At 37.7% G+C, this 11,771-nt stretch overlaps 1 protein-coding gene across 1 annotated transcript in view; it reads right to left on the bottom strand.

Moving 5' to 3' along the window:
* Positions 1–6,473, bottom strand: part of LOC114046182 (testis-expressed protein 29-like) — a 20,757-nt gene extending 14,284 nt beyond the window's left edge. The window contains exons 1-2 of the mRNA XM_027866414.1: positions 6,359–6,473; positions 5,167–5,277 (exon numbers count right to left, since the gene is read on the bottom strand). Of these exons, the coding sequence (XP_027722215.1) occupies positions 5,167–5,277; positions 6,359–6,473 (226 nt within the window). The remainder of the gene's footprint in view (positions 1–5,166; positions 5,278–6,358) is intronic.
* Positions 6,474–11,771: the final 5,298 nt, after the last annotated feature.

Below are 11,771 nucleotides of genomic sequence, written 5' to 3'. Positions count from 1 at the left end.
GATAGATAGATAGATAGATAGATAGATAGATAGATAGATAGATAGATGGATGGATGGATAGATAGATGGATGCATAGATAGGCATACAAATAAATAAACAACAAACAATGCCTATCAGAACCACTTAGCTGATTGGTTCTTCTATGTTATAAAGAGCCTGGCCCCTGAGGTGAGGATTTCTTTATGAGAGTAAGAAAACAGACGGTGTTTTTTCTTAGAGTCTTAGAGTCTATACTATCACCACAATGTCACAGAGGAGTGTCTGGAGGACCTTACCAGTCATAGGGAATCCTTCCTCAACTTGGGCCATGTTCTGGATGCACTTTATAACAGGCAAACTCCTTTGCTGAGTGTATGTCTCTGAATTATACCTCAAACAATAATGATAATGATTTTCTAATCAACGTATGTGGTCAGTGAACATGGATATCTCTGCAGTGTAGCTTTTTACAGGACTTTATGTAATTTTTACATACGTTTGAGGGGACACCTCATTGGAGGAGAGCTGTGTTTCTTTTTTAAAATGCACTTGATTCAATAATAATAATAGTTGGCATTCATTTAGTGCTTTAACATTTACAAAATGGTTTAGAAATATCCTATTTTTATCCTCACAACAACCCTAGGAGGAGAGTGCTATCATTATCTTCATTTTATAGCTAAAGAAACTGAGGCAGAGTGAGGTTAAATGAGTTGCCCAAGTTCACATAGCTATTGAGAGTCCAAAGCAGAATTTGAAATCAGGTCTTCCGGACTTCCAATTAAAGTTCTATCCACCATGCCATCTAGCTACCTGTAGAAAAGAAAATGTGAACTTAAAAGCTCTCCTCCAATGAGGTGTCCCCTCAAACGTATGTAAAAATTACATAAAGTCCTGTAAAAAGCTACACTGCAGAGATATCCATATTCACTGACCACATACGTTGATTAGAAAATCATTATCATTATCGTTTGAGGTATAATTCAGAGAGACATACACTCAGCAAAGGAGTTTGCCTGTTATAAAGTGCATCCAGAACATGGCCCAAGTTGAGGAAGGATTCCCTATGACTGGTAAGGTCCTCCAGACACTCCTCTGTGACATTGTGCTGATAGTATTAGAAGTTATGTCGATGTATAATCTTACAAAAATAAATGTTGAAAACTGCCTTTACATATAATTGGAAAAAACAGAATACTATTAAGTGCCAAAAAAAAGTTATGTTGACCCAGCATCCCATTGTTGCCAGTCCTACTTATCAACCGGTGTTGGGCGAGGCTGTGGTGGTGAAGGAGACACCAAGTCTGCAGTTTGTTGTCACATACCCTTCCCTGCAAATTGTCACATTCTTCCTATCTTGAGGAGGAATTGAGATGCAAGCTCCCAATCTCTTTTGCTGAGGTGGACCTATCTAAATTGTTTTAAGTTAACTATATAAGCTTGAAGCTACTGCTGATACTCAGTGATCAGGCAGTTAACGTGTGGCTACCTTGATGTACTTATAGTAAAATCCTTTTAATTTAAGTTAATTCTCTTTGTCTTGAGTTTTTCCCTGTTAATCAGAGCGAAAGCCCAATGAAGAATTTTCCTTTCAACAATAACAAGTCCCAAAACATTAAGGAGTCTGCAGGATGAGATCGATAATGATTCAAAAATGTTCAAGCTAACAAAACAAGTGGCTGAAAATGTCTACAATTCTTTTTCCAGACTACAATTTATGTTTGGATGCGCAAACTAGAGAACTTGTTGCTGTCATTTTTGTTCAGTCATTTTTCAGTCGCGTCCAACTCTATGGAACCCCATTAGGGTTTTTCTTGGCAAAGATACTGGAGTGGTTTGCCATTTCCGTCTCTAGCTCATTTTACAAATGAGGAAACTGAGGCAAACAGAGTTAACTGACTTGCCCAGGATCACATAGCTAGTGAGTGTCTGAGGCCAGATTAGAATTCAGAAAGATGAGTCTTCCTGACCCCAGGCCCTGCACTCTATACATTGCACCACCTAGCTGCCATCCTATAGAACTTAGGACACTTCAAAAAGACAATGAGTTGGGCCTACAATTGAACAGGAAGAGTAGCGATGATTTAGTCTTTGGAAAAAGACAACAATTATTTTAATGACTCCCACCTTTTCCCTGAAACAAAGGCCCATCTTTTTGATACCAATATTGTTCTGGTGTTTTTCTATGGCTACAAGTCATAGCATGCTATGGTTCTCAAAGAATTTAAATTGAAGATCAACCAAAGAGCCATGGAAAAGGGCTTACGCGGTGAGCAAGAACACAGTGTCATACAGCACAAAGTAGAAATTACTAAGGAAAAGCAAAAAATTGTTATCAAAGACATATATGAGAAAAAAAGAGGATGGTCACATAACTGACATCCCATGTATTCCACAATTATCCTTGCAATGTCAAGATGATAATAATAATAATGATAATAATAATAGCTAACATTTATATAGCACCTACTATATGCCAGGCACTGTGCTAAGTACATTACAATTATTATCTCATTTGATCCTCACAACAACCCTAGGAGGAAGATGCTATTATAATCCTAGCTGCCTGGGAAAGAGGGAAACCCCTAGCATGTTGAGTACACTCCCTAGGATGAATTTATGGAAGGAAATAGATAAGACTAACACAAAGTGGAAGATAAGGATGAATGAATAAATGATAAAGCATTTGTTAAGTAATATTATATATTCCAAGCAGTGTGTTAAGTGCCGGGAATATGACTATAAAAAGGAAGACAGTGCCTGCCCTCAAACAGCTTACATTCTAATAAGGAAAGATAACATATATGAAGAGGAGGAGGAAGATAACAGCTAATATTTTTATAAAGCTTACTATGCACCAGGAATTGTGCTCATTTTTGCAAATAATTAATTAATTAGTTAGTTAATTTTTATAATACTTTGCAATTATTATCTCATTTGATCCTGAAAAGGTAGGTGCTATTATAATCCCCATTTTAGAGATGAGAGGCAAACAGAGTTTGAGTGACTTGCCTAGGGTCACATAGCTAGTGAATGTCTGAAGTCAGATCTGAACATCTTACTAAGTCCAGGCCTGGTACTCTATTCACTATGCCAACAAATATTTAACACACTTTTAAATTTAATCTCTGTTATTAACAGTTTCTTAATCACTTTGTTTAGTCTAGACAATAAACAAAACAGTAAATTCAAACCCTAATTTGTAGCATTGGCTGATTTCTGTTCTCAGGAGCCAATAGTTGCTGGCACCATGATGTAAGGAAGTGTCAGCTTGGAAAGGAGCATTTTGGATGAGGAATTTATAAGGATAGTGAGTAGAGCCATGAGGTAATTGACTAACAATTTGATTATTCATTTCTATCATTGGAGGAAATACCAATGTTAATGACATCTTAGACCCATTTGAGCATTAAGGAGGAAATCATGAAATCATGGAGCCCCTGCCCCTGAGCTGGAAGGATATACCTGCCAAATGGTAATCCTGCCCCTGTGTGAGGAGCAGTGTGAAGGAGGACGCCTCTGCTCCCCGTAGCAGCTCATTCCATATTTGGACAGCCCTGATTATGAAGAGAGGGGCATTTTCCATATATATTTATACATATATGGAAAACATTTATATATACACATATTGTGTGTTATATATACACATATTGTTGTTCACTCGTTTCAGTTTTGTCTGACTCTTCATGACCCCATCTGGGGTTCTCCTGGCAAAGATACTGAAGTGGTTTGCCATTCTCTAGCTCTTATGTATGTATGTATGTATGTATGTATGTATGTATGTATATGCTTGTACATGTACACATATATAATATATACACTATACATATATTATATACACAGATAATGTGCATATTATATATGTACACTCATACATGTGCACATATACATAGTTATCTTTATATATACATCTAGTATAATATATACATGTGTATATTACATACATTGTTATATATGTATGTATACACATATATACATATACATATTTATATATGTGTGTGTTTGTGTGTGAGTTTGTGTGTATGTATATATGTATCTCCACCCTTCTTTGTATCTTTTCTTGTTTCTGCCTTCTGGAGTCAAACCAAACCACCTTAATCCCTCTTCCACATGACAGCACTTTAAAGGTTTAAACTTCTCTGTCTCTCTTGATTTCCCCAGTTTCTTCTACCCATTTTCATATGACATGGACTCAAGGTCCTTCGCCGTGCTAGTTTCTCTCCTTTAGATGGCGGTCAAGTTTACCAATGTCTTTCAATTGTGACACCAAGAAGTAAAGATGGAGTATGACCAGAACTGACGAGAGAGGGATTATCTTTCGCCTCCTTATTTCTGGAAGCAAGACTCTATTACCTTTATTGGCTGCCACATCTCACTGCTGACTTATATTGAACTTGAATTGCACTAAAACTTCCAGCTCTTTTTCTGACAATGTGCTGTCTAACCATCTGCTTCCATTTTATACTGTGAAGTTGATTTATTGAACCAAAGTATAAGACTTTTATGTTTATTCCCATGGATTTCACCTTGTTAAGTTCAAGTAAAATCAAATAAGGTAATATGTAAAGGTACTTTTTAAACTTTAAATCCTATATAAATGTCATATATTATTGTAATTATGAATCACATCTATGTCTTTCTTACAACATGCATTTCAGACAGTGACCTGTCTCTTTGGTTTTCTTGATATAGCCTCCAGCTGAACAAAATTAGGGATTTGTGTAAGATGAATGACAATGATAAATTGTCATCATCAAAAATTGTTTTTCTGAAATATCATTTCCTCAAATTAATCATCTCATTATTTTATGAGTCACTTAGTTCCACTGTCCTCACTCAAACTGACAGAATTCTCCAGAGAAAATTACTCTTGATGTTGCCCACTTAAAATTAGAATTTCAGAGGGAGTAGACAGAAAAAAGTTTCAAGCATACCTTCTCTGTCCCTCAGCCACATACAAAGACCATTGCGGTAGACCATTTGAGGTTGAAGCAAGCTAGATCTGAACATTCTTTAAAGCCAGCCAGGCTTTTAAGGCACTGACCAGACTGGATTCGCTAGGGAATGCTAAAATGCTTCCAGTTTTCTGTAACACAGGCACTTTTCTGGGCAATTAACAACCCCATCTGGGTCTGAGTTGTTGCTTTTCTAATCATAGTTGACCAACTTTTAAATAAAGTAGTTACCTGGAGTAGCTTTTACATAGCAGACTTCTTTTAAAAAGCAGCCTCCTAGTTTCTTGCACTGGTCTCTTGAGACATTGTAATCACATATGTCAAGAAGGGGAATGTCACATACTGCAACAAACACATAAATACATATTGTAATCACTGAAAACAAAGTCTTGAACTCCATAGAAGCTTTGAATTTTATTCTGGAGGAAGCAGTTACTGGGAAGGTTGTGGGTTTCTGGGGGATTTTTTTGTTGTGTTAATTATGCATCATACAAATCTCACTTTGAAACCAAGATCTGGAATGAATTAAATTTCTGAAGAAAATAATGTCAAGTTAATTATACAGAATAATACACAGTCCTCTAATGATTAAGAAGATAATATATTTCAGTTAAAGAGTGTGCCAAGCATAGTACTCCACAAAGCAAAGTAGAAAACAAAGAACTAATACAATTAGATTGGTGAGTTCAAGTTGTAATGTATAATTAATTCAACATTTAAGCATACAGTAAGTTAAAATTATCAACATGGGCTGTGGATTATTTCAGGATTTTTAGGCCGTGTCAAAAGGACAACAAGTTTTATTACCATTTTGACAAGAAGGAAGAAAGATAATGAATGTGCAAAGCACTGTAGGAGAAGATTAATTAAAGGAAGAAAAATGAACAGAGACACTTCTTGGCAAATGATCATTTTTCAACACATTACAAGGGAAACATTTTTATCCAGAAGGATTTGGTTCCCCAAACTGGGAGTGGGAAACAGTGATTTGGCCTATGAATAAGAAGTCCAAAATGAAGAAACCCTAAGTAAAGCAGCTGAAATGGATTGTCAGAGAAAGGAGCAGGAATAAACACCAGGTCCAGGAAGAGCAAATAGAAGACACTGCAAGAAACTTGTGTAGAGTAAACGACTTTCTCACAAAACAAAACCCATATTAATTTGGTCTGGAACAAAGCATCACTTGTATCAGTCTGGCAGGTCCATGCCAAAATATATCTGGCAGTCTTGACTTCCCTGCACTATGAACCTCCCTTCCCTACACCCCTATCATCATCATCCCAGAAGCTTTGCTCTGACTCTGAACAATTTCCATACAGCACTCCTTTAATCAGTCCTCTCCTCCCTAAAGAATGGTGACTCCATTTCCCTCACATAATTTCATCCCTCCCTCCCAGGTTAGCTGAGTGGCCACAAGACAAACCCTTCAGCCTAGGAGGAGCTTGTCCTAGCTTCTTTTCAGTTACAGATTCATAACCCAGCATCTGGAAGGAATCCTGGGAACAGGCGGTGCTACAGGGAAAGCCATAGAATTCCATTCCCCTTACCTACTTTACCCCTACTAGAGTAAGTAGGAGGATATAGTACTCACCATTAGCTGCTTCACTCATAAAGCAAATTTGTTGTTGTTGTTGTTGTTGTTGATTAGTTGTATCCAACTCTTCATGGCCCCATTTGGGGTTTTCTTGTCAAAGATACTGGGGTGGTTTGCCATGTTTTTCTCCAGCTCATTTTACAGTTGAGGAACTGAGGCAAAGAGGGGTAAGTGACTTACCCAGGGTCATACTGCTAGTAGGTTTCTGAAGCTGGATTTTAACTCAGGACTCCATGGCTGGCATTCTAACCATTGTGTTACCTTGTTGCCCCAAAGCAAATATATCTAAATATTAATTGTAGGTGATGTTTTATCAATCATTTAATTTCAGCCAACACTCTCAGGAAAGTGGGTCATTGGATGTTGTTTCTTTTTTCATTTTCCTTCGCAGTAATGAACTAAAGTTTATTTTCACCAAAAAATTACCGTGTTCGTCTACAATGCAAAAAAAAGGAATAAAAGAATTCTCAGCTGTGTATCTGTATTTAAGATCTAAACATAGTATTCAGGCTGTCACTCTTTTTAAAAATCAAGTCTCATTTCCTCTTTGTGTGTGGGAATTCTCCTCAACCATCTGATCTCAAAAAATGCAATCAGTCAATCAACAAGCCCTTATTAAGTACCTACTATTTGCCAGACAGGGCAGCTAAGTGGAGCAGTGGATAGAGTGAGAGGCCAGAGTCAAGAAGACTCATCTGGCCTCAGACTCTTACTAGCTGTGTGACCCTGGGCAAGTTGATTAACCCTGTTTGCCTCAGTTTCTGCATCTGTAAAATGAGGTGGAGAAGGAAATGGCAAACCATTCCACTATCTTTCCAAAAAAATCCCAAATGGGGTCACAGAGAGTCTGACATGACTGAAATGAATGAACAACAAAAAATATGCCCGGCCCTGTGTTAGGTGCTGGGGATAAAAAGACATAAATGAAACAGCCTCTACCCTCAAAGAACTTAAGATATATTCTGTCTTCTGATTGGATCCTTAGTCATTGTTTTTGTCTTTCTCCCCCTTTTATCTTGACTCCTTATCCTTAGTTCTTTGGAAATTTTCTTTTTTATCTTCTCTCTCCTTCCCTATTCTTTTCTCCCCACATTTATAGCTCTGGTACAGTTGCATTACAGGACATAGTAGCTTTGTTTATCAATGTTTTGTGTTTTTTTTTCCATTCCCTCAATCCAAATGAGATTAAAATACAAAAGTAATCCCTTTAGAAGTATGGACACAAAGTGGGAGAAAGGTGTGTGAAAATGAGTGATAAGAAGAGAAGGCAGGAGGGCCTTCTAAGATGTTCTAAGATGACTATCTTAGAACAAGCCATCAATTTTGAAATGGCAGATTACTTTGGTAGCTAAGTCCAGCCATAGAAACACACAGAATTGGCACTTATGTAGTGTGAACTCTGTGTCTCTGGAGAGAAAAAAATAAAGGAGGGAATAAAGAAAAACATTCTCCTTTAAGAGTAAGCCAGGTAACAGCAATAAAGGAGGAAAAAGAACTGAGATAGTATGTGCTCTAAGTCACAACGAAGGAAGAAGTGGGGAGGCAGGACTGACTGCCAAGATTCAGAGACACTGAGGTCCAGTTTTTTCACTACCTCTCTTAACCTCAACTTGGGCAAATTTCTCGATTATATCTGGGACTTTGGGGGGACAAAAACAGATCACACAAAACTGTGAATGTGCTCATTAAATTTAATTCCCATTCTCTTGAATTATTTAGCTCAAATATTCAAATAAACTCTCCTAGTCATTTAAGGAGATCATAACATTTTATGGTTGAACTTCTACAATAATTCCCCCCTCCCCCCCTCAACAACTTTGTCTTGGCAAATATCATCACAAAACCTGGCTGAGTCAGAGAAGAAGTATTCATACTTTTCTTTTTTAGCCTCAATCATAAGTCATAAAAGAACTTCTGCCTTTCAGGGAAATTCCCTTAATGCTGCTCTACTCTTTCCATTTCCCATAAGCCTCTTGGGCAACCTCAAGAGCTTTCTATTCTTGGACGAGTTCTTTCTTACCATTTCCTTGAGCATGGTACTGTGGATGGAGCTCTGGGCTGAGTCACAATTCTGAGCTCTAGTCTTTGCTCTACTGCTAGTTACCCATGTGACCTGGAGAAAGTTGCTTTACCTATCTGAGTCTGTTTCTTCACTTGCAAAATAAAAGAGATTAGAAAAGACTGTGGACTTGGAAGGGATATCTCCACATTCACTGAGTCCAACTCTCACATTAAACATGAATCTCCTCTATAATATCTCACACAAATGATCACTCTTTGCCAGAATAATCCAGTGATAAGGGATTCACTCCAGAGACAGAGGTGTCCTATTTCATTTGGGCATAGTCATAATTATTTTCCTAATATTAAACCAATATCTGCAGCAGTCTTGTGTTGTTCAGTAGTGTCTGACTCTTTGTGACCCCATTTGGGGTTTTCTTGGCAAAGATACTAGAGTGGTTTGACATTTCCTTCTCCAGTTCATTCCTCAGATGAGGAAACTGAGGCAAACAGGGTTAAGTGACTTGCCCAAGGTAACAAAACTAATATTTGATTTTGATACTATCCCACACAAATGATCACTCACAAAGATCAAATTGCAAAGATTTGAACTCAGGAAGATGAGTCTTCCTGACTCTATTCACTGCAACACTTGATCTCCAACAACTAGTGAGCCTGCTGCTGTGTTAACTAGACCCAAACCTAGGCCAGGAGCTTGTAGAGCTCAGATCTGGAAAGCATCAGTAAGACTTCACTATAGTTCAAAGCGTTTGGGAACACTGAAAGTATGGAGGCTTCCAGTCTTGGCCACTCTTGGGCTCCCTGAATAACACTGTATTAATACCTTGGGAAAAGAAAATCAGGAATGCAAATGAGAACCAAACAAGGGATTCCCTCCAAAAGTGGGCTGAGCCTGATCCTAACACAAAGACCCAATTCAAGAAGTAAGGCTGGACTCAAACCACCAGCACCACCTTGACACCCCTCCTCTTCTCAGACCATGATGGAGACAGTCCTAGACCCTTAACTCAAAAACTTTGGAAATAGCAGTGCCTCCCACACCACTGGACCTATTTCCAGTCCTGCCTTCCAGCCACCTTTGAGGGGAGCAATCATCATGGAGAGGTTGACTGCCTTTCTTACCCATACCAGCTACCACTTATGGCAGGCAAACCCAAGAGTCCTGGCCGAGGTAGCACCTTCCAGACCAAGCAGTGATCATCCTAAGAAACATCCCCAGTGGAGATGCTATCTGGCAACTGTATTTATAATGTTGCTACCATAGCTTCTGAAGATGCAGAGCCGAAAGTCCTCACTATCAAGATCCATGCCACTCAAAGAATTAGAAATTGAGGGGATGCCCAACAATTGGGGAATGGCTGAACAAGTTGTAGTATATGATTATGATGGAATGCTATTGTGCTATAAGAAATGATGAGTAGGATGCTTTCAGAAAAACTTGGGAAGACCTATATGAACTGATGTAGAATGAAATGAGAAGAACCAGGAGAATGTTATACACAGAAACAGCAATACCGTATGATGATCAAATGTGAAAGGCTTAGCTATTCTCAGCAATATAATGATCCAGACAATTCTGAAGGACTTAATGATGAAAAATGCTATCTATCTCTAGTGAAAGAACCGAGGGAGTCTGAATGCAGATCAAAGCATACATTTTTACTTTTTTAATTTTTCTTGAGCTTTTTTTTTTTGGTCTACATTTTCTTTTGCAACATGGTTAATATGGAAATGTTTTGCATGACCGAACGTGCACAATCTACATCAAATTGCTTCCTCTTAAGGAGGGAGGAGGTGAGGGAGGGAGAGAATTTGGAACTTCAAATTTTTAAAAAAAATGTTGAAAATTTACATGTAATTGAGAAAAAAGTAAAATAAAAAATTAAAGGTTAAAAAAAGTGAAAGCTCTGGGAAGAGGCAGGAAGAAGGCTGCAAGGAGAAATTTCAGTGATATAACAATAAGAGACATCAATAAAATCTATTCAAAACAAAACAAAAAAAAAGGAAATAGGAAACATATACTCACCACACTCTGCATCAAGCCTATGTTAAGATACTTTGTTTATACATTAAAAAATAATTCTTGTCACTATCAAATGATCGAACATCAGAAATGGAGAACATTTTTTTCTGTGGAAATGACATTAAAGGAGAAGCCTTCTTTGCTGCTGCTGCCTGAAGGCCAGGGGACTTTTCCCTCTTATCTGCAGGTGAAACCTGCCTTATGCATTGTCTTCCCATTGGAATTGAAGCTTCTTGAGAGCAGAGACTGTCTTTTTTTTTTATTTCTAACCTCTGTGCTTTGCACACAGTAAGTGCTTAATAAATGCTCATTCATCCATTAAAAAAAAAAAGAAGTAAGGCTGGAATTTCTGAATGAGTGAACAAACAAACAGGGCAGCTAGGTGGCACAATGGATAGAGTGCCAGGCCTGGAGTCAGGAGCCAGGAGTTCAAGTCCAGCCTCAGACAATTAGTAGCTGTGTGACACTGGGCAAGTTACTTAACTTGGTTTGCCTCAGTTCCCTTATCTGTAAAATGAACTGGGGATGGAAATGGCAAAACACTCCAGTATCTTTGCCAAAAAACTCCCAATGGGGTCATGAAACTGAACAACAACAACAAAAACAAACAAAAAATATTTCATTATAAGGAGGTGCAATGATGCTTGAAATGTCCAGAAGAAAATAACTCAAAACATGTACAAACAAGTCCTAAAAGATAAACACAGCTTGGTCACAAGGGCAACTCAAATTCTTGAAAGAAATGAAGCAGAAGTTTTAGAGGATTAAAAATTAAATTATAAATGAAACAAGAATGTTGGTGGGGGAAAATTAGAAAAGAAAAAATATGAGAAGAATAGAATAATAGTTACAATAACAATAGAAACATTCACATGTATCCTATTAACAATATGTCAGCAAATAATCATTGGACAAATGTCTGAGTCATGAGGATTTACAAAAATAGAGGAGATTATTATAGTGATATAGGACCATGTCATTGCCACCAGGAATTACAGAAAGGTAGTTTTTAAGAAGCCTGGCTGTATTGATCAATGCAAATTCTTCAAGTAAATAGTAGAAACTTTGCACCATATTACTTTAAGTTGCAAAAATTTAGCACCTACTAGAAACCTAGAAAAACCTGTTCGGTTGGACAGAATTCTATACCAGAAGCTCACTATCTTTCATAAACGAAAACAAATCCCAAAAACACAA

This window comes from Vombatus ursinus, unplaced genomic scaffold (genome assembly GCF_900497805.2).
Source record: "Vombatus ursinus unplaced genomic scaffold, bare-nosed wombat genome assembly UNPS02014781.1, whole genome shotgun sequence".
NCBI lineage: Eukaryota > Metazoa > Chordata > Mammalia > Diprotodontia > Vombatidae > Vombatus > Vombatus ursinus.
The sequence above is the reverse complement of the archived record's forward strand: the minus strand, read 5'-3'. Positions and strand labels throughout refer to the sequence as shown.